Source organism: Acomys minous (genome assembly GCF_964271855.1).
Source record: "Acomys minous genome assembly, chromosome: 6".
In the NCBI taxonomy this organism is placed as follows: Eukaryota; Metazoa; Chordata; class Mammalia; order Rodentia; family Muridae; genus Acomys; species Acomys minous.
In genome coordinates, this window is record NC_140487.1 from 102,702,140 (window position 1) to 102,726,562 (window position 24,423).

The 24,423-nt window shown below is 37.4% G+C and overlaps 1 protein-coding gene across 8 annotated transcripts in view; it reads right to left on the reverse strand.

Annotated features, from left to right (window-relative positions):
- ZMYM4 (zinc finger MYM-type containing 4) overlaps positions 1-24,423 on the reverse strand; it is a 136,671-nt gene that overhangs the window by 51,204 nt on the left and 61,044 nt on the right. For 5 of the 8 annotated variants that reach the window (XM_084786234.1, XM_084786230.1, XM_084786232.1 and 2 more), the window contains exons 3-9: positions 16,740-17,261; positions 14,688-14,749; positions 14,181-14,351; positions 5,950-6,034; positions 5,472-5,727; positions 2,189-2,363; positions 1,866-2,078 (exon numbers count right to left, since the gene is read on the reverse strand). In XM_084786234.1, the coding sequence (XP_084642360.1) occupies positions 1,866-2,078; positions 2,189-2,363; positions 5,472-5,727; positions 5,950-6,034; positions 14,181-14,351; positions 14,688-14,749; positions 16,740-17,261 (1,484 nt within the window). Of the gene's footprint in view, positions 1-1,865; positions 2,079-2,188; positions 2,364-5,471; positions 5,728-5,949; positions 6,035-8,100; positions 8,340-8,371; positions 8,414-14,180; positions 14,352-14,687; positions 14,750-16,739; positions 17,262-17,586; positions 17,633-24,423 lie in introns of those variants that run through there. The other 3 variants (XM_084786231.1, XM_084786237.1, XM_084786236.1) reach the window with 3 other exon arrangements.

A 24,423-nucleotide genomic window follows, 5' to 3' on the forward strand; every position in this document is an offset into this window, starting at 1 on the left:
TAAAGTTGAATTTATACAGCAAGTCGCAGGCCACCCAGTGCTACATAGTGAGAGCCTGACTCCCAAACCAAAGCAAAAATACCTCTTCCCCAACAGGAAAAGAATTGAATGCAATAACAGTAAAACCTAACTGAGAGTATTCAGTGATTTTAGTGGACTGTATAGAAACTCACTACATATTAAGGGAAAAAAAAAAAAAAAAAAAGGTCAGATCAGCAAATACAACAAAACAGGAAGTCAATGCAAAATATAAAATATAAAAAGTATTCATTATCTTTTTTGGGCAGTAGTTCTCAACCTTCCTATTGCTGAGACCTTTTAATACAGGTCCTCATGCTGTGGTGACCCCCTACCATAAAATCATTTTCATTGCTAGCTCATAACTGTAATTTCTGTTATGAATTGCAATATAAATATCAATGTTTTCTTGTGCTCTTAAGCTACCTCTGTGAAAGACTCATTCGACCCCCAAATGGGTTGCACCCCACAGGTTGAGAACTACTACTTTAGAGTTTCTAATTATGAAACTAGTATTTGACCAAAATTTACTGGTGAGATATGAAATGAAAAAACAAGCCAGCATAGAAGGTATTTATCATTGAGCTAATCCAGGTTATTCTCTGCCAGTTTGTAATTCACAAAAATTCATAACCCTCATTTGTTCTATTTAATGAAGAAACCTCTTTTTAAAACATTTTCCACAATCAGGAGGCAGACAGGTGGATCTCTAGTTCAAGGCCAGCCTGGTCTACAGAGCAAGTTCCAGGATAGCCAGGAGTACACAGAGAAGCCCTATTTCAAAAGACTGGTAAGAAAAATGGATAGGTAGGTAGGTAGGTAGGTATGTAGGTAGACAGACAGACAGACGGACGGAATAAATGAATCGGATAAAAATTAAAAAATAAAAACCTCTTCACACTACTAAGATTTTTATTTTCTGGCTTACAACTGAAATTATGTGACTCCATATGCAATTTGGACCTTTTTACTGAAGAACAAGTGTGTGTGTGTGTGTGTGTGTGTGTGTGTGTGTGTGTATCAAAATCAAAATATTTAGGTATTGGAGAGATGGCTCAGCAATTAAGAGCTGCTCTTCCAGAGGTCCTAAGTTCAATTCTCAGCAACCACATGGAGGCTCACATACACTAGGATCTGATGCCCTCTTCTGGTCTGCAGTCACACGTGCAGACAAAGCACTCCTGTATACAAAATAAATCATTAAAAATGTCAGAATATATTTAAAAGAACAGAGGGCCACACACTAAAAGGTTAGTTGGGTCATTTAAAAATCACTATCAAAATTACAAATCACATCTGAAATAAAAGCCATGCCCTAATAATGCAGATAATTCCTGTACCCAGCAGGGTGAGGCAAGAGCTCTACAAGCTCAAGGTTAACCTGGGCCATATAACAAATTCCAGGAAGACATGGCTGTATAGTGAGACCCTGTCTCAACAAAACAAAGCCATATCCTTAAAAGATACATTTCTTTTTGTTTTTTCCCAGACAGAGTTTCCCTGGGTAACTATGGCTGTACTGGAATTGCCCTATAGGACATGGTGGCCTCAAATAAACTCACAGAGATCTGCCTGCCACTGCTTCCTGTGTGCTCACATTAAAGGTGTACACAACCACTATCCAGCTAAAAGATGTATTCCTTAATGTATATAAGAAATTGGAACATATAGAAGTCTATTTCAAAATATTTAATATGTATGCATATGGCAAATACTATATACATGTAAAAACTTAGCCAAATATTCATCTTATTAGTTTAAACTGTTTCAAAAATAATCCCACCCAAAGGTTTCAATCCCCTTGAAATAAAAAAAAAAAGCTATCAAGATTAAGTATGATCAAATACCTGCTTGTAAGAGGTGACACACATTGAACTACAAAACTTCTTAGACTGTCCCTCAATCTGGAGCACATGGCACTGTCCAGAGCCACTGTAACAGTAACCCCCACAGTTCTCACAACAGTTCATGGTAAGGTTGTTAGCAGAGCGAAACTTAGAGAAACAGGCATCACTGCAAAGTTTATGGACCACGTTCTGGTAATTAACTTCATGCCGAATCTAGGAAGTACAAAGTAACACCAAAACGTCAGAAATGAAGAACCAAGCATTGTTCTTTACAGCCTCAACACTGGGTGTACTCACTCAAGTGAAGCAAAAGGGCAACTTACAATCGCGTTCTTCTGGCACATGCTGCACTTGGTTGAAATGCTACTTGTATTTATGGTAACAATGGGTTTTTTTTTCAGTTCATATGTTGATAAGCATGACTGACTGCAAAAATCCTTACTGCTGGTGCTATTTTCAAACTGGGCACTGATCACATCCTTTGGATTTAAAATGTCCCTAAAATGATAACAAAGATAAAAATTAGTCACAGGGTATTTACACCCTTTGCATGTCAAAGCAACCATATAAAAGCAGGCTACAGTAAAGGGTGTTCCTGGTGTGTCCCAGGAACAGAAGAGGGAGTTGAATTCCTTGGAACCAGGTGGGTGCTGGGAATCGAAGCTGGATCCTTTGAAAGAATGGTCAGTGCTCTTAACCACTGAACTATCTCTCCAGCCCCCAGAGTCATTGCTTTAATTTGTATGTGGATATGTGTACATCAATGGTGTGTAAGTGTGATATGTATGTATGTGTGCAGATAGGTACTTATGCACATGGTGTCTTCTTCAATCCCTCTCCACTTACTTTCTCAACCTGGAACTCACTGACTGGCCAGCAAGCTCTACAAATCAGCCTGTCTCCACACCCCACTCCTTCCTGCAGCACCAAGGTTACAGAGCCAGGCTGCCCAAACAGCTTTTCCATGAATGATGAGGATCCTTATAGTATTCACAGAGCCAATTCCTCAGCCCAGGAACATAAACTGTGATGGTGGAGTTCTCTCACTTACTAAATACAAGTATCATGACAATAATGTCTTTAAATTTTAAAACACACATTAAATGGAGCCATGCAAAGTGTTTCTTGCCAGTAACCCCAGCGTTCAGGAGGTTGCGGCAGGAAAACTGAAAATTCAAGGCTGGACTTAGGCATACAGTCATACAGTGAGTTGATTACCAGGCTAGCCTTGACTATGAAACCCAGACTGGAAGGATGAAGTGTAGAAAGCTGGGGTAAGGGAGAGGACTGATGAACAGCATTCACTGTAGATGAGACTGAAGATTTTAATTTTCTTCTTTAAAATCATTTGTATTTTCAAAGTATTCAATTAAAAATAAATATGAAACTTTTTCAAACCATTATGTGTGGAATTTGTTATGTGTGTACTCTGTGGGTATGTATTGTTCCTTTTGCCTTTTTTTTTTCCTTTTTTATGTGTCTGAATGTCTGTATGTGTATACTAATGTGTATACACTACCAAGGTTGAGGTCAGAAGACAACATGTGGGTTCCAGGAACTAACTCAAGTTGTAAATCTTTGGAGCCAGTATCTTAACTCCTGAGTCATGTCATCCTGCCAACCTCCAAGACAGAGTCTCTCACTGAACCTAGAACTCAAAGATTCAGCTAGGCTGGCTGCCCATTGAGCTACAGTAATCTACTAGCCTTTGCCTTCCCAGTCCTGGGATTTGGATTCAAGTCCTTGAAGGGCAATCATTTTTACAAATAAACTATTCACCCGGCCCTATGTGATACATATTTAAGCATTGCTACATAAAATCTAGATGTCCACATCTAAAAAACTTAATATACAAGCATTAATAATAAAGACAATGAAGAATGAATCCCTAAGGACTAAGTTTCCTAATACTCAAACATTGATCAAGGCAATGGAAGGAACATTTCTCATGGATCTCAATGAATTTACAGGCCAATTAAGTTATATCTTATGGCAGAATAAGAGGAAATAACCAAGAAATTTTTTATAAGTTCTTTGAATATCATAAAAAATGAGATCTAACAGAAATAACAAAATTACACTCCATGCTATTTTATACAGGATTTGAAATATTTTTTAAAAAAATATTTAGGTTCACCAGGTACCATGGTGCATGCCTTTAATCCCAGCACTTGGGAGGCAGCACTTGTGATTTCAAGGCCAGCCTGGTCTAAAAGGAGAGTTCAGGGACAGCCAAGGCTACACAGAGAAACTCTATCTTGAAAACAAACAAACAGAAATTTAGGTTCTTTTTATTTAAGACAACTAGGCCGGGCGTGGTGGCGCACGCCTTTAATCCCAGCACTCGGGAGGCAGAGGCAGGCGGATCGCTGTGAGTTCGAGGCCAGCCTGGTCTACAAAGCGAGTCTAGGATAGCCAAGGCTACACAGAGAAACCTTGTCTCAAAAAAAAAAAAAAAAAAAAAAAAAAAACCAAAAAAAAAGACAACTAGACATTAAATGATAATAAAAATAAACTCAGTGTGATAACCCTAAGGGTTTAATAGTGGCACACATACATTTGGTGGTAAGCAACAGGTTCTCTAACTGGACTTAAGGCCTGCTCAACAAGAAGAAAACCATGCTTGGTACTGGGAACCTAGCCAACTACCCAGGGCTAGTGAAGCCATAGCTGAGAACCTACAATTGCCACTTCACTGAATAGCATAATCTCTAACTACATTCTAAATATTTATCCTTGAAACCACAGTTAAATGTAGTTCTCATGCCTCACCAAAAAAACTTCTCTTTGCAGGGTAGGAACAGGAAAATACACAGAAGGGGATAACAACCGGGATGTCATCTGAATAAATTATAATGAATAAAAAACTGAGATTAAAGGCATGTGCCACCATGCCCAGTGGCACCAATTTTTAAGATTTACTTATTTATTTTATGTCTATGAGTGCTGTTTTCATGCATGCCAGAAGAAGGAATCAGATTTCACTACAGATGGCTGTGAGCCCCCATGTGGGTGCTGGGAACTGAACTCACAGTCTCTGGAAGAGCAGCCCGTGCTCTTAACTGATGAGCCATCTCTCCAGACCAAACACATCCTTTCTTAAATACACAGTGGACCTGCTTCAACTTTCACCATTTTTTTTTTCCTTTTTTGACTTCGGAATATTTACATGGATTTTGCTGATGAAGCATCCCTGATCTGAAAATCTTGGAATGCTCAAAATCACAGAGTATTATTTTATCACTCAAAAAGTTTTTTAAAGGTTGGGTTTTCTGTTTGTAATTCTCAAGCCTGATAACCTTAAAGAAAAGCCCCCAAACAAAAACAAAAAACAAAAAACAAAACAAAAAAAAGCTGTGGTATTTATTTCCTTTTCTTGTAAGGAGTAGCAAGGTTACAAACAAAGCAGAACTTCCAAAGGAAACTGAAAGTCCAAACTACATGGGGATGTATGAAATACAGCAACAACATAGTAGCACTAAATAATATGGTATTAAAAAAAACCCACAACTAAATTGAAACTCAAATGTAACACACAGGTTAAAAAACAGACACAAAGAGAAATAAAGGAACAGAAAAGACAATTTGGAACAAAAGCTGCTATACTTTGAGCAACTTGAACATGTCTTCTTGGTGAGAGGAGGTGGTGGGCGGGCAGGTGGCACTGTGTAGCCAGTGAGGCACAGTGTGGAGCAGAAGAGCTGAGTAGACCCTTTCCTCTGATAAGCAGTCTGCCCCTTCTGGAGGATTTTTTTACAGCCAGAGCAGGAAACTCGAACAGCTGTAGCTGGAACTGAAGGAAGCATTTTATTCATGCCAGGTGATGCCAGAGAAGGCTGAAAGCCAGTAGTCAACTGTGGAGCTTTAAAGAAAAAGAAAAGGAGGGAAAAAGGAAAAAACTTGCTTTTTATCTTGCATTTTATACATCGGTACTTTCCCTTCTAGTGCTAGTTTGGAACCCAATACTAATTATGGAATATACAGCGTAAAGGATTCTAAATGAGCCTAGTTTACTGACACACGTGAAAATGACATTTATTTGGCCAGAATAAATACAATTTTTTTACTCAGGTCTGAGTCTTACCAAGAGGACTGCCACTGACTGAAAACACAGCACTTATTTTTAGTTCCCCCTCTTGAATTTTCTGCTGTTGCCCATGACTATATTCCTTTAAAAAAAAGAAAACAAGAAATAAATATAAAAAAAATAAATTCCTAAGGAAATCATGACATTTACTATTACTGTATAGAGGTATAAAATGTTTACACCATTAACACTAATAAGAAATGATGAAATACAAACAGCAAACACACTATAATTAACAATAAGAGCAAAATATGCTTAAATATGCAGACTAAGGAGGGGAAAAAAACCCAAATGTTATCTACCCAAAAAGCCTGACACACTAACAGATATTTCTAAATTATTTCTGAAATTCTTGTTTAATGTCACAATACTTTACATGTCTGTTTATTATAAAAGTAATACACAACCACAATAGGACACTTAGACAAGTAGAAAAATGAACTACTCTCATGTCCATCGCTCCAAAAGGAACGCTATGACTGTGGTATATTTCTTTCCAGGCTTTTCCTTTCTGTAGTGAAAGAAAAGTTTTGTTTCTTTATAATTATAATTATTCTGAATAAATTTTTCTTATGAATTCATGCTCTGCTCACTTGAATTATTATATATTCTTGCATATAAATAAAAAATAACCTCTAATGGCTAAATACCAGCATTAATAAAACTTGAGTTCAAGAACCAGAGGCCTGCTGGGCAGTGGTGGCGCACGCCTTTAATCCCAGCACTCGGGAGGCAGAGGCAGGCGGATCGCTGTGAGTTCGAGGCCGGCCTGGTCTACAAAGCGAGTCCAGAACAGCCAAGGCTACACAGAGAAACCCTGTCTCGAAAAACCAAAAAACAAACAAAGAACCAGAGGCCTAGGAAGTCTGAGAACTCTAAAAACTATTATTTACATGACTTAATAAAAAAATTTAAATTTATTTATTTATTTATGTATTTGAGTTTTTGTCTCATAAAAATATATATGTGTACCATATGTATGGCTGGTGCCCATGGAGGTCAAAAGAGGGCCCTGGATCATGGACTGAAGCTATGTACGGTTGCAAGCATCATTATGTAAGCGCAGAGAAACAAACCCAGGTCCTCTGGAGTGTGCGCTTAACCACTGAGCCGGCTCTTCAGCCTTAAGTGAACTTTAAATACCAGTATACATTTTAAGTCATGCATACACCACACATCAGAGTTCCAGTATGTATTATTTTTTCAGGCTGCTCTTTACCTGTACAATTATAGTGCTCAACTATAACAGCATTAAGTAATAGTTTTCATTTAAGATATTTATCATAAGAAAGCTTGCAAAATACATCAGAGGCTGGCTCTTAGAATTCTGGGTTATCTCAGACATACTTCTTTTTGGTGTGGGGAATATCAATACACTGTACAACCTTGAGCAATAGACTGACACACACACACACACACACACACAGTGACATGTCAGATTAAACAGCTGAAGCTGGCGTGAAATATATAAACTTGAGTCAGGCATAAAATAAAGAGTGCCCAAACCCTCTGCAATTATAGTAATAATATTTTAACACACTAATTTTCTTTGGCTGTTTTGTTTTTGGCTTTGGCAAGGTGGTATTGTACAGCCCTGAGTAGCCTGGAACTTACTAAACAGACCAGGTGAGACCCAAATTTAGAACAATCCTGTTGTCTCCCAAGTCCTGGGATCACAGGCGAGTAACCACCATAAATGACTAATACAGAATATTTTTTAAATGAAAATGTATGTAAAACTCCATGGCTAACATAATAAAACCACAACTTTAAGTAAAGGAAGGATTAGCACTACCTTTTCTTTCCATACCTTTTGCCATAGGTTCTACACACTCATGCATGGCACTGACATCTAACTGTAACAATGTTGATCTACTTAATGTTTGAATATATTCAGCACAATCAGTGAAGGAATGCCATGATGAGTATCTTTAATTCTTAAAGTAGAATCACTAGGTTACAAAATCCATTGTAAAGGTTGTTGAAACATCATGAAATTGGTTTTTTTTCCCCAAACAAAACTGTAATTTTTGTTTTCTTTTGTTTTGTTTTGTTGGGGTTTTCAAGACAGGGTTTCTGTGTGTAGTCCTAGCTGTCTTGGAACTGCTCTGTAGAGCTGGCTGGCCTCAAACTCAGAGATCCACCTACCTCTACCTCCCGAGTGCTGGAATTAAAGGTCTGCACCATCATGCCCAGTTCTCAAGCAAAATTGTTCTTATTCCAGCAATTATGGGAAAGGGGGAAAAAGCCAATTAAAAGTTTTTTCTTACTTGTTTTAACTTATATTTTTAATGTTCACTTACAAGTGCATTATATGACAATATTAACCTCAATATCATTTCTTATCAACACTTCTTTTGAGTTAATCTTTTTATGTACTAAGGTTTCCCATTTATGTCAAAATTCTGACAATCTTTACCTTTGTGATTTCTTCTATCTCTTACAAAGTTTTACTTCCATAATAAAATAATAAGGAAGTGGTTTCACTGTTTATAATACAGTCCTTTAATCCAGGGGTCAGCAAACTTTATCTGCAAAGGGCCAGATAGTAAATATTTTTGACTTTGCAAGCCATATGGTCTGGTCTCTGTCACAACTGCCCAACTCTGCCCTAGTAGAGCAAAAGCATCGACAAACAACATGTAAATAAATGAACATGGCAAAGTTCTGATAAAACTTTATTTGTAAGAGCAGTGGTTGAACAACAGACTTAAACATAGGGTGGGTAAGATTTGACCAGCCACTGATAATTTGTTAGGTCTGGCTTAGATCTATTTGGGACTGGGAATTTTTCTTTCACTAAATAGAAAATTTTTTCTTCTTACCATGAATACATCAAATCCTGGGGAACTATCTATCATGGGCTATCTATTCTGTAACATCAGTTTGATTAATCACGTATCACACTATTCTGATGAAATTATAGGATCTAACCATTTAAATTGTTTTCCACTCAACTTCTCCAAATATGTTTAAAAGCATGTACATGCAATATGTGTGTATGTGTACACCTATTCCTCAAATCGTCAGAACCTAATCACCAATACGGTGACTTTAGGAATAGTTTCCATAATCATTAACATGTGTCACATTTTTTTAAAAAACTGATCTCATCATTCATACAAATCATCTTTTATCTTACAATTACTTTTTAGTTGCTACTGGGAATAGTGGCTCGTAACTGGGAAGCTGACCCATAGAACTATTACTATTCTTTCTATAATTATTATTTTACTTACATCTTCATTCAACTATCACAAGTTCTACTTACTCTCAAATTGATTATTTCACATTCTATTACCTTTTTTTAATTTCCTTAATAATATACTAGCATGTTTTGGGCCAAAAACCCAACAATAGTTAAGTAATAATGCTGAAATCAAATATCTGTATTATTTCAGCAATTATACAAGGATCTCTTAGTTTTGTTTTCAAATTCAGAGTTTGATCCGGTATAGTTATTTCCTTGCCATGACAAACGGAATATATGTGAGAAATGTACCACAAATTATGTGACGCATCATTTGGCATATAATAAAGATACTGATACTCAACGTAGCACTGTTGGTAAAACAAACTTTTCTTTTTCTTTTTCTTTTCTTTTCTTTTTTTTTCCCCCTTGGTTTTTCCAGACAGGGTTTCTCTGTGTAGCCTTGGTTGTTCTGGACTCGCTTTGTAGATCAGGCTGTCCTTGAACTCACAAAGATCCGCCTGCCTCTGCCTCCCCAGTACCACGATTAAAGGCATGCGCCACCACACCTGGCCCAAACTTTTCTTTTTTTAAGACAGGATCTCATTGAATAGCCCTGGATAGACTGAAACTTACTATGAAATCAGATGCCCTCTAACTCACAAGTCAGCCTGCATGTCTACAAGTGTTGGGATTAAAAGTATGTACTATCACACCTGGCAGATACTACTATTCTTTATATTGACTTATCCTGACTTACCTATCCATATATTTGAAAGCACATTTCCAATTTAAAAAATTTTATCTCAGAAAACTCCAGAAATATTAATAGCCATTATCTCATATCAACAGTCTCCAGAGCACTTTGATTATTCTCTGATAGCATTTCCCACACTTACAACAGTTATTTAAGCAAGTGGTGTATGTTACTCATGGTAGGTGAGGGGGAGAGAGGGAAAAGAGTGTATGTACACTGAATTAAATGCTCATGCCTCCTTCAAGGCAGAGTGCTTGGTTTGGCCTTACCCCAACAAAGACTAGTAAATCATGCTTTATGAGAAATAAATACCTGAGGACCCTGAAGTTTTCAAAAACAAAACAAAATAAAACTAACTAAAAAACATAGGTCAAAATAAGAACTGCTTTATCTTTTGCTTGCTGAACACAAAAGAAGGCCTTATCAATACCACAGGATAATGATGTTGAAAATAAACATCCTCTGCAGCCAAACAAACGATAGAACTAGCAAAGCTCCATCCATCATTTGCAGTCGAGTCTAGGAATCATTACTGGAATAATTAGGCAACTTGCTTTCCCATCTTCATTTATTTCAACAAAAGATTCTAAATTAGTTCTCTTTTTATTACTGTGAGAAGAAAAGAAAAAAATGAAGGTTTTAACATTAATGACATCTAATTTTCAGATCCTATGGGAAAGATAGAAAAATCAGGTCTTTGACTGTCCTAAAGGAAAGCCTTACCTAGACTTTTAATTTTTTTTTTTTTTAAACAAACAGGTACAAAAAGATAATTTAACAAAAATAAAACCTAGATTATAAGCCTAGACCAATTCTTTCCTGGTCATATAGCCTTGAATAACTAACTTAACATATGAAATTTAGCTTCCTTGTATAGACACATAATACCATCTTCTCTACATTGAGAACACACACACACACACACACACACACCCCACACACACACATCCCCCCCCACACACACACACACACTTGTTAGGAGGATGAAATACCACAGTACATATAAAAAATATCAACAACATTTTTTTTCTAAACTACAGAAAATACTATAGTAAAATGCAATGGGATTAGAATAAGTAAAACTGAAAAGCCAATGGCTTTACATCTGCTAACAGAAGCAAGAAGATGACTGACAAGTAACTAAAAGCAAATGAATTAGCAAATACATATACGGACCAGTTTGAACTGTAAAAAAGCACACTGAAAGCAAAGCTACAAAGTTAAGCACAGAGAAAAATCACTGTAACTGATGATCAAAGAAAAGGCTGACTACAGTCACAAATTGTGAGTATATTATGAGTACTGTTTATGAGACCAAATAAATAATACTCTGTAATTCTTACTTCTAGTCTGTGAAGAAAGAGTAAAATTAATGAAGTATTACACAATATTGAAAAAGCAACATATCTAGATTTCCAATGATCGGGCAGGGGTATGGAAAAGCATAGAGAAATGAGAAGGGAGTAGACTGTGGGCAGGAGGGGAAGAAGAGAGTGAAAACGAAATAACCAGTATCTAGAGTTCTAACTTGGCCTCTTCCCTTGCAGGACTTCTGTAAGGACTTCTTGCACATAACAGGACCAGTACGACTGACAACAGAAACAACTGCTCAGGGAAACCTACTTCCAGCCACTCATGTGCTAAGACTGCTTTACTCTGGGGATAGGATGAAGACCACTCTGTGATCCTCTATCTACCAGGACCTACCCAAAGTAGTGTCTATTCTCAGGAGATCAAACAATTAAATAGTAAACCACTGAGGAAGTTCTTCCCCATAATCATTATAAAATTAGATATTCAGCATCTTATAACACAGTTTGGAATTTTGAGTAAGTGTATAAGATAGAGTAGTTTTATCTATTTCATCCTATTGATTCTCTCTAGCTAGCCACTAGAAGCTCTACTTTAAAAACAATACTAAAAATTTTCCCAATGCCTTCTATCCCCCACTTATTTAGCCTTAATCTTTATCATGAAGACAGATCAATAGGACATATACAAAAAAAAAAAAAAGAGAGAGAGAGAGAGAGAAGCCTTTAGTACTCTGTCAGCATGATTTCTTAGAAATTTTCCATGTCCATGGGGGAAATATGGAGATATTAGAGATCATCCCTGTACAAAGACATGTTTAATTTTCTTTCTTTCCTCCCCCCCCCACCCCCTTTGAGACAGGGTTTCTCTGTGTAGCCTTGGCTGTCCTGGACTCACTTTATAGAACAAGCTAGTCTCAAACTCACAGTGATCTGCCTGTCTCCGCTGTGATTAAAGGTGTGTACCACCACACCCAGCCAACATGTTTAGTTTTCACAGGAATAGAAGAACACATGAATTTTCCCTGCCATTCAATCAGGTTGTTTATACCTAATTCAGATACCCACGATTTTCACTTCTCTTATTTCTACAAACTATATTTAACCTATTATTTATCAAAATATTTTCCTATTCCTTCTGCTGCCTTCATTGAGCCAACTGCACTCATATTCATGCAATTTCGGTAGGTCTATCACCACTCTAATCCATCTTGTGGGCCTATCAATTTAAAACAATGGCCATCCTCAGAAGTCAAAGCCTACAGCCTTAAAAAATAAGACATGTGAATAAATTAATAAAATTAAATTTAAAAAAAGAATAGAACATGCCTCATTGATCTCTCTGAATTAAGCTATGCTCTGGGCTAATAGCTCCTAAATTTTGGTCTTCCATGGTCCTTGTCACATGTGCTCTGCTGAATGAAATCATGCCATATGAAACTTTCTACCACCCCATGGAAAGATATAAACGCCACAGTTTTTCCTTTGTTGGGATATTTCTATGAAGGTTCTTTTCTCTAGGTTTCTCCCTTCATCATGTCATGGCAGCTATTTCTCTTGCTCCTACTTTTAATCTATCCTTAATGAAGCTCCTTTCCAGGTTCTAAAGAGAAGCCTTTCTTTCCCTTTAAGGCTCTCTTTCCTGTGTAATGTATTGTTATTTTTTAATGGTCTCCCACCTCACATGGCTCCTGTGGTCATAGTGCCCTCTCCCACAAAAAACACCATTTCCAAAAAGTAATTATGTGTCAGTTACTTTCACAAATCACCTGCTTCTCCTTCTGTATCTTACACTCTATAGTTGTCTAGTCTTTTCTCTCTTTCATAAAAAACAGTGGTTCTCTATAGTAAATAATTTTGTTCCCTCTAAATATCTGGCAATATCTAAAGTTATTTCTGACTGTTAAAACTGGAGAGGGAAAGAGCTGAAAGCAACACCAAGTACAGGCAGAAACCAAAGATGCTAGAGATCCTGTGATACACAAAACCTGCCCTCATAACAAAGAATGGTCTTACTCTAAAGATCAGTCGTGCTGAGGTTGGGAAATCCTGCTCAAAGAAGCCTAAATGAAAAATACTCTTCCAACATGTCTCTCATTCACAAACTCCCTAGTTTAACAGATATAAGGGAAAGGTAAGCTTCCTTAGGTTAGATACTATTTCACAGAAACAGCTAATCTTATCTTTATTTTTCACTTTCTGAATTCATGAACAAAATACAGACCACCATCAAACAGTTGCTACTATTATTGACTGATTGCTTAAATCCCTTCCTACATTTCAGAGTAAGACAGCCTTGAATGTATCTTCGTTCTTCCATTCCAACCACTGCATTGCAATACCATCACCTACATGAGTAACTTAACTTGAGCGTACGATTTCTGTTGGAGGATTCCCATGATTTACTTCCAGAGTAGTCTTGAAATAGTACAGTTGTACCCTTGCTTTTACTACTCAAACATATCCAACTTGGAATCATGAATCACTCTCCAAAGCCTCCTTTCCAATAAACTGGTTACAGAGATAATTATGTCCATTAGCTTAATCCTCCTGAAAGACAGTTAAATGCACACCTAACCTAGGCCTCCTTAGTAGCAACTGCAAAGGCTTACTAGTGTCCTCTATGAATTAAGTCACTCCACAAACCCATGTGCTACCCTCCTCCTAGGTCTTCAACCTCATCTGCTGCCTCAGTCTTGAAAGCTCAAAGACTCACCAGTCTCCCAATCCTATACTAAAATACCCAAAAAAGCAATAGTGCTATTAAAAGACAAAGATTAAAAGCCTTAATTACCCTTCAGGAACAGTTTCATGTAATTCTTGCTACAGCCTTGTAAAACAATTCAAGTTGCTTCAATCACAAATTCTTTTCATCCTGTCAATAAACTATTTCACTTAAGCACTTCCTCTTTCAAATGAGTAAGGTGTGTGGAACAAAAGGAAACAGGGAGGGGAAAGGTGAAGTGTTTACTTGAGCATTTTCAGGTTCATCTTTAACTCTGTCTAGTAGTCCCTGCTGAGGCGCCACTGCTTTGTCATACTCATCATCCAAAGGTTCTTCTTTAATTCTAATATTTGATGCAAAGGAATTCCCCAGTTCCGAACCAATAGATTCTTTATTGGCAAATGGGTAGCTGGAGTCCTAAAACACAATATAAACGATTAATAAGTATTCAAATTTAAAAATTGTTCCTCTTCAGGGTTAACACCCAAAGAAAAGCTCACTGGAAACGAACTCTATGGACATACATTAGTGTTCCTCTGCCTAAACGCTGGTGCATTATAGGTCTAAACAACAAATGCAAATAAAGAACCTAAGACAAAGCTTTTAGAATGTCTCCAAAGATGTCCTTATGGAAATAATAGTTTTTTTTTTTAAATGAGTGCTTTAACACAAGCAGAGTTTTCAAAGTGACGTAAAGAAAACTTTGACACTTGCCACAGTTAACAGCAGTCTACATACACACTGAAAACTTACCCTAAAGTTTGTTTCTGGGTTTTGTGGTAAATGAGTATGTAATGTTTCTTCAACTTGATTAGCTATTGAAAGAAAACAAACAAACACATGTATATGAATAACAAATCTTATAAAGAATGACCTACACAACTATTATTTGAAATCATCTCTCTATTCCAACAAAGATGCTCTGAAGAGTGAACTAGGCTCCAAAGAATGAACAAACAAAAAAGGAAGAAGAAAAAGAAGAAAAAGAAGAAGAAGACGAAGAAGAAGAAGAAGAAGAAGAAGAAGAAGAAGAAGAACAACAACAACAACAACAACAACAACAACAACAACAACAACTAGTAGTAGTAGTAGTACTTGTTGTTGTTGTAGTAGTTGTTTCATACAAAGTCCCACACACCCTGGCCTCCTCTACCATTCACCCTTACCATACACCTTTGTTTGCTCAAACAGAGTGGTAACTTGATTGATTCACTATGCTCTGAAAACTGCATTTGTTTTCCTCTGAGTTCTGCTAAGTTCACCAGGTCTATGTTATCTATCCCAATATTTATAGTTTCCAGACATGCTCAGTTCAAACTTTACCTCTATAGAACATTCCTTATTCACTAAGACTCTCTCATAAGAATTTCATTTGAGTTAGAAGTGCGGTTCAGTGGTAGAATACTTGTCTAGCATGCACAAAGGTCCAGAGTCCAACACAAAGCACTTAGGCACAAGGCAAATTTAGGCTAGGTATGGTGGTTCACACCTGCTACTTAAAACACTTAGGAGACAAGTCAGGAGAGCTGCAGTGAGCTCCAGGCCAGCTTGAGCTATACACTAAGACTCTGTCTCTCTCAAACATAAAAAAGCAATCGCTTTAACAGTTACTTAATCTTGCACAGCCTTATGACAAACTCTTCTATCACCATCTTATCTTCCACATTCAGTCTTGGGCTATTCAACTCATCATTAGCACCTCCAATGTCTACCTTGTCTTACCCCTTCTACCACTAGACATCATGTTCCTTCAGAAAAAGAACTAGTAGAATTTCAACATCCATTAAAAGATACTAATATATATATATATATATATATATGTATATATATATAATTACATATATTAGAAATTAAAAATATCCTTGCCCAGCCTTGTATATAAAATATACTCAAAACAGTTGTCCTTCTTTACCATACTGGTTTGTTCTATCTACAATATATTTACCCTAGGATTTTCTGAAGAAATACATGGATCAACATGATGTACCTGCTTTCCTAAACATCAATTTAACATTTGGAAAAGGATTCCAATCCTTTCGTAAAAACCTAGGTCCCAAGAATACAAAGAATATGATACAATCTGGCTGTCAAGAAACAGAAACAAAATGAGCCAACAAATACTATGAATAATAAGGCATAAAACAAAATTATATGGAAATATAGATAAGGAAAACATTCTTAGGAATAACTATAAAGTAGTAAAGATTTATGAATTCTGCTTCATTGGATAGAAAGTAATTTTACAGGTGTATATAAACAGAGAGAAAAATGGCATAAAAATGAAACAGCAAGAAAGAAAAGCATACAAGAAACGTGTGACACACTGAAGAACAGAAATGGAGTTAGAGTGTAAGAGGCACTGTGCAAAGAACTTCAATCAACTCCTCAAACGGCAGGTGGAGGTATCTGAAAATTTAGATATCTCCTAGCTTAGACTAGTTTAGACTAATAGGTGAGATAGCAATTTAAAGCAGTGCTTACAGCACAAAGACGCAACATCCAACTTCAGATTCTAATGTTCAACCAAAGAATCTGAACAAGTGATATAAGTATCTAGCCTTCTCATCCAAATATTCCAACTGAAATAGGGAAAAAATATGGTTTAGAGCTATTTTCAAACACTTACAGCACAATGAAATGTTATGGGAAGAAACTCAATCACTTTGTAGAATAAAGAGAAAGTAAAAATAAGAGTTTACAAGGAGTTTACAACTATTCATATTTCACTTAACATAAAGAGTAATAAGAGCCTGATTATCCGTACTTTGTTAGTGTGTTTTATGGTTCTATTCCAACAATTATTACCTGCTTTATCAAAAAAACTGCTTTTCAACCTTGAATCCAAACCTTTATGGGGTTTATCCAACCGTTTTTCACGTTCATGATAAGTTAGGTCTCTATTTTTCTCCTTTCCAGAAAATGTCTCTTTGCTGTTTTCTCTTACTAAACAAAAATCTTTTCGTATTGATTTAAAGACAGAAACCTGATCAAACTGTTTAGGAAAGTCTTTTTTTAATTTATTTTGAATTTGTATTTCATTTTCATTGTCTGACTCATGATGAGAGGCTCTTCTCTCTACTTCCAAACTATCATCAGTATGAACTGAAGAAACAAGATTGTCCTTTGAACTAAAATCCTGTTCATCCTCATTGTCACTACTAACGACTGGAACTCCTGCAAGATCCCCAGAGTTCAAAAAATAATCATCTTCATCCAGCAATGAATTCTCAGATCCTGTTTGGTTCGGCACTCCATAAGACATGCTGGCAAGGGTAGGAGTTAAGTTGTGGTCTGTATCTTCAGACATTTCTGTATCCATGACACCACCTTAAAAAGTAAGAAACTGTTTAGACAAGTGACAGTACTGAGGATGACCACAGTTATAAGGTCTGTCTTCCATTCAACCAAATACATTTCCTCTTTCTCAAACAAAATATAGGTAATGTTACAATAGTATTCATTTAACATTTCTGATGATATTATCCCTATCTGACACCTAAGGAAACAGCAGGCTTAAACTTGAACCATCTTAGGTTAGAAAGAAGGTGATACGATAGAGAGAAAAGAGCACCAACTTCAGAATCAAACCTATTTGTGTTAAAGTTACAGGCAAAAAATTATTGGTCTATATATAAAATAATCTAATACTCACCTTGCAGATAATTGTGGTGAGGCTTGGTGGTCATTATGTATAAAAAGCTACTCACAAATTAGTAAGCACAAAAAGAAATATGAAAATGATGATTATAGTTTTTATAGTGTATGTTCTGCAAAGATGAGACCAAAGCATTCATTTTAACTTGTTTAGTCCCAGAATCCCATTTTCTTTTTTTTTAAATTTTTTTTTTTTTTTTTTTTTTTTTTTTTTTTTTTTTTTTTTTTGGTTTTTCGAGACAGAGTCTCTCTGTGTAGCCTTGGCTGTCCTGGACTCACTTTGTAGACCAGGCTGGCCTCAAACTCACAGCGATCCGTCTGCCTCTGCCTCCCAAGTGCTGGGATTAAAGGCGTGCGCCACCACGCCCGGCCTAGAATCCCATTTTCTTGCACTAACATAGATTTAATAAAGGTTCATTATGTTAAGTATGTAAACATAAAAATCAATTTAGCTATCCTGCTACCCTGCATAACTATATGCTGTAGTTTGCCTTTTATAAAACAAAGATTCACCTTTCCTTTACAAACCTGTTTTGTTTTTAAGTCTTACCTAACTTGTTCTCCTTTAACAACCAAGTATTAGTTCACTGAGATCCCAATTTCCCACTGGAATTACTGACATCAGTCATATCCAGTTGGCTGTGTATCCCTGCTGGATAAAATTTATGTCTTTGATATTGTATTTCTTCCTACCTATCGACTTCATATTCTCTCTGTTCGTGGCTTCAATATTCGTTTTCCAGGATTCCGGGTTTCTTGTCTCATACACTCAGAGGAAATTATCTTATTCTTTGCATAGCTTTAACTTGTACTCCTGACTTTTTCTCTCTTTCTCTCTTGGAACCATGGTACCTCAGGATGAAAGCCAGGATCTGCCTTGTGCATGCTAGGCCAGCACCTTCCCACAAAGCTATACCCAAACATTAATTTATTATTTTCTTCCAAGATAGACTTAGTGGGGCTGAAGAGATGGCTCAGTGGTTAAGAGCACCGACTGCTCTAACAGAAGAAATGGGTCAATTTCCAGCACCCATATGGTGGCTAGCAACCCTCTATGACTCTAGTTTCAAGGAGATCTGATATCCTCTTCTAGGTGCAGGCAAAACCAAAACAAAACCCCTACAAATAAAATAAAAATAAATAGTCGGGTATGGTAGCGCACACCTTTAATCCCATCACTCAGGAGGCAGAGGCAGGTGGATCGCTGTGAGTTTGAGTCCAGCCTGGTCTACAAAGTGAGTCTAGGACAGCCAAGACTACACAGAGAAACCCTGTCTCAAAAAAATAAAATAAATAAACCCCAAGCTAGATTTAGGTACCTACACATTCAACTGCTCTTTCTCTAAGGAACTCCAACTAAGTACCTCTAAGCTCAAACTCATTTACTCACTCCAAGCATGCAGTTCTCATTTTTCTCTCACTTGATTAAATGATTTGCCAACTAGCAATTATTCAAAAGAAAATTATTTCAGTTCTCCTTCACTATGAATAAATTCTATCAACTATTACTACTTCATCTCTCCAAAATCCATTTCTTCTATTCACCATATTCTTACTGTCCAAATCTCTATATATACTACATTTTCAGTGCTCTGAATCTACATAACTACCTACAAACCAACTACAGTCTAACAAATCATATGCCTAAACCACATCTAATTGGTTCAAAAGCAGGCAAGCACCCTGATTTGAGAGAGAGAGAGAGAGAGAGAGAGAGAGAGAGAGAGAGAGAGAGAGAGAGAGAGAGAGTGTGTGTGTGTGTGTGTGTGTAAAGGCTTAAAGACAGAAAATATTAATAGCATGCTTGATAATCAGTTCAAAAAGCTTTCTGTGGTTGGCTTTTTTAACCTGATCTATAATCTAATAAAGTCATCTATTTACGTGTTTATAATCAAGACTTGGGCTGGAGAGATGGCTCAGTGGTTAAGAGCACACTGTCTGTTCTCCCAGAGGTCATGAGTTCAATTCTCAGCAACCACATGGTGGCTCACAAAAATCTACAATGTGATCTGATGTCCTCCTCTGCCTGCAGAGAGTGTTGTACACATAATAATAAATAAATAAAAATCATTTTAAAAAAAAAAGACTTAACTATGCAGCGTTCAAATAAAAGATACCTTTCTGAAATGTAAGTTATTTCATCCCTTAAAAACCTTTCACAGTCCCCTGTTATCTTAAAGAGAGGCATCCGCTCACAGCACACACTGTAGTAAATAAGTACTACATCCTAAGTTATAAGAACAAAATGGTGAAAACTCTAATAATGGCTGCTGTTACTCAGAGAGCTATAAAAATGGTGGTGGTGGTGGGTGTGGTAGAGAAAAAAACTTACAAATAGTATGCTAATTAAAAAATTATGGTTAAGAGCACCACCTGCAGCCGGGCATAGTGGTACATGCCTTTAATCCCAGCACTTGGGAGGCAGAGTCCGGGGGATTGCTGTGAGTTTGAGGCCAGTCTGGTCTACAAAGAGAGTCCAGAACAGGCAAGGTTACAGAGAGAAACTCTGTCTCAAAAAACCAAAAAAATATGTTGGAGCTCATAATATAATCAAAACCAGGAAAAAGAAAGATCTTTATTTTTTTGCATAAGTAGAATGCTTGCAGATTAGTATAAAATAAAGAAAACTGGAAAATCCTTTTATGCTTTCCAAAATAGTTGACAAAGGCCTACAGAGACTGCTCAGTACTTGATGCTCTTGCAGAGGACTTGTGTTGAGTTGCCAGCACACATACGGTGACTCACCACCACCTCTAAATCCAATTCCAGAATCTGATGCCCTTTTCTGGTATCTGCAGGGCACCAGGCACGCATGTATACATATACATCATAAAAACACCTATACACATAAAACTTAAAAACTAAATCTTTAGAGGTAGGCACAGTGAAGCACACCTTTAATCCAGGTACTCAAGAGGCAGAGGCAGGCAGATATCAGGGAGTCTGAGTCCAGTCTAGTACACAGAGTATTCCAGGACAGCCCGAACTGCATAGAGACCCTGTTTTTTTTTTTAATTAATTTAATTTAAAATAAATTGATACAATAAATGGTAAAACAGATGCTAAAATTTTTTCCCTTCTTTTCTGTTGAGACAGAGTTTCTCTGTGTAGCCCTAGCTGTCCCAGAACTGGTTCTGTAGATCAAGGTAGCCTTGAACTTAAAAGATGTGTCTGTATCTGCCTCCCAAATGCTGAGATTAAAGGCATTCGCCATCACACCTGATTCAGATGCTAAAATCTTAAGAAAAAATGCACACATAAAATCTCACAGATGAGCCAAGCACGGTGGCACACGCCTTCAGGAGGCAGAAGCAGGCAGATCACTGTTCAAAGCCATCCTGGTCTACAAAAGTGAGTCCAGGACAGCCAAGGCTAACACAGAGAAACCCTGTCTCTGAAGAAAAAAAAAAAAAGATCTCACAGATGAATGAGGCATTGACTTGCCTATTTTCTCATGGTACAAAGCAGAGACAGGCAGGAACTAAAAGACAGCACAGGATGAGCATCATCATAGATGTTTTCATAACCCTGTATTCCAAATACTTAAAACTTCATAACAAATTAGGGAGGTACGCAATACACCATTCTACCAGCAAATAAGCAATCTAAAGTCATCTTCTCTATTGAGCATTTAGTCATTTTTACCAAGCCATGTACTATCTACTTTGTAACTGTTTCCTAAGTGAACATATGTTGATATTACCAATGTAATTTCTATAATAGATAAGAAATTAGTGAGCAATATTTAAAATAACACTTGTTATCTATTTACATTAACATTCAGGGAATATAATGGAGAGGAAAAAGCAGCTGCTCAAAAAAAACTGACATATAACTCACATGGAAATAACTTCCAGATCTATCTAAGTTTACATATTAAGAGAAAAATAAGAGGAGCTGGGCGAGTGGCACACTCTTGTAATCCCAGCACTCAGAGGCAGAGGCTGGTGGATCTTTGTGAGTTAGAGGCCAACCTGGCCTACAAAATGAATCCAGGACAGTCAGGCCACAGAGAGAAACCCTGGAGGGAGAGAGAGAGAGGGAGGAGGAGAGAGAGAGGGAGAGGGGGAGAGGGAGAGAGGGAGAGAGAGAGAGAGAGAGAGAGAGAGAGAGAGAGAGAGAGAGAATATCCATGTTACAACTATTAAGTCAGAAGGTAAAAACCAGTATTTTAATGACCCCCCAAAAGTATAATATGCAAATTTACTGAATAATAATATAAAACAAAAAATATAACTACAAACACTGATAAAGAAAACCAAATCAAGGGGCTGGAGAGATGGCTCAGTGGTTAAGGGCACCGTCTGCTCTTCCAGAGGTCCTGGAATTGAATTCCCAGGCACCACATGGTGGCTCACAACCATCTGTAACATGATCTGATACCCTCTTCTGCCCTACGGGTATACATGCAGACAGCGCACTGTATTCATAATAATAAATAAATAAATCTTTAAAAAAAAAAGAAAACCAAATCAAAAGGCAAAGGGTAAACTTGGTAAAATGACTTCATTACACTATGTCACAAAGGGTAATAAATAAACCAAATATATATAACAGCAAAAATTTTAACAAACATTCCACAGATAGGGAGAAACCAACAGTGAACAAGAGAAATGCCAAAGAATAATACAATGAGCTGTAAGATAAGATAAGAATGCTGCAGGACAAGGTTAGCAAATTGTGACTCAAAGCCATGAAATACAAAGAGAAGAGGTTGTGGCAGAGACCATATATGGGCCTTGGGGAGCCCAAAATATACTGTCTGATCCTTAGCAAAGAATAGTTGCCAGCCTTATAGTTAAATACTGATTATGTTAAGAATGAATGTACACTAAAAGGAAGTCAGTTTGAGGCCAGATTGAGATATAAGAGTCTCTGTCAATAACTAAATGGGTGGGTGGATGGGTAGATACATAGGTAGGTAGGTAGATACTCAAATTATAGTACTTACACCAACAAGAGACCACTTGTCTTTAATGTCAGGCCTTGGGAGGTGGAATTCTATAAATTCTAGGCAAGCCAAGGATTTGCAATGATGCCTTTTCCTTTGTTTTGTTTTGTTTTGTTTTGTTTCTAGATGGGGTTTCTCTGTATTGCCTGGGCTATCCTGGAATTCACTCTGCAGGCTGAGGTTAAGACTAGCTTTGGGGCTGGAGAGATGGCTCAGAGGTTAAGAGCACTTCCAGAGGTCCCGAGTTCAATTCCCAGCAACCACATGGTGGCTCACAGCCATCTATAATGTAATCTGATGCCCTCTTCTGGGCTGCACATGTTACATGTAGGCAGAGCACTGTATACATAATGAATAAATAAATCTTTAAAAAAAAAAAAAAAGACTAGCTTTGAACTCAGCCTTTGCATGAGGGATTGCTGAGATTAAAAGTATGTGCCACGCCAGGTGTGGTGGTGCACGCCTTTAATCCCAGCACTCGGGAGGCAGAGGCAGGCAGATCTCTGTAAGTTCAAGACCAGCTTGGCCTACAAAGCGAGTCCAGGACAGCCAAGATTACACAGAGAAACCCTGTCTCGAAAAACCAACCCCCCCCCCCCAAAAAAGAAAAGGTGTGCTATCTGAACTCACAGAAGTAGAAAATAGGAAAAAAATGTGGCAGGGCATTTTAAACTCCCAAGTCCAAAGAAACAAGTTTAAATGCAGGACCAGCAAAACTGCATAATGGGTAAAGCACTTGCCATACAAGCCTAACAACCCAAGTATAATCACAGGATTCCACAACACAAGGTAAAGAAACACTCCCAAAATCTGTCCTCTGACCTCCACACAACACAGCAGAGCAAGAAACTCTATACTCAGGTACAAAGGGCCTCCTCACCAAAATGGCAGTGGTGGGGTTTTTTTAATGTTTTAAATAAGAGGATTATTGTTATTGGTTAAACAAGAGCCTAAAGGTTGTGTCTCCTCCAGTACCTTCCCTTAATGCATGCTCAAAAGTCAACTACCTTCCAAAGGGCAGGAAGTGCCCAGTCAATCCAAACAGCCTGTATCAGCCAAAGACCTCCCACTTTCTACTAAAAAAGCTGAATCTGAAGATGGCATTTTGCCTACCCACTCTAGACCCACGCATGTTTATTTAAAAGCTTTTACTAAAGACTAGACTGGGTCAGGCTAGCCACCTAACACTAAGGAAAAGGAATGGGGAACAAAAACAGAGAGGCCCAGGAAAAAGACACTAACTACATGCTTAAAAACAACAAAACTATGTCCAATAGAGGTTCCTAATAGATAAGGTAATCACATGTTTGATTTTTAAATGCCCCTCAACCCTTTTCCTTAGTTTTGTTTGGGATCCAAAGGTTTTGTTGAAATATAAACTTTATTTTAGAAGACCCTTAGGGAATGGTTTTTTTAAAAATCTGTAAAAATGATTTTTAAAAACTGGCTTAAGTTTTAACACAGTGGGGTGTGGTGGCCCAGGCCTCTGATCCCAGCATTTGGGAGGCAGAGACAGGCGGATCTCTGTGAGTTCGAGGCCAGCTTGGTCTACAAAGTGGGTTCAGGACAGTCAGGGCTCCAAAAAGAAACCCTGTCTAGAAAAAGCAAAAAACTTGTAACATAAAGGGTTAATAATTAAAAAAATAAATATATAAGTAATCTTACTTTGCTACATCGGTATGTATAACTTGGATTCAACTCTTGCTTAGAGAAATTGGGTTTTGTTTGTTCATTTTTGTTTCTGAAGACAGGGGTTCTCTGTGTGGACTTGACTGTCGTGGGCTCACTTTATTATAGACCAGGATGGCCTTTAACTCACAGCAATCCACCTGCCTCTACCTCCCTGACTGCTAAAATTAAAGGTATGCACTGCCATGGCCAGCT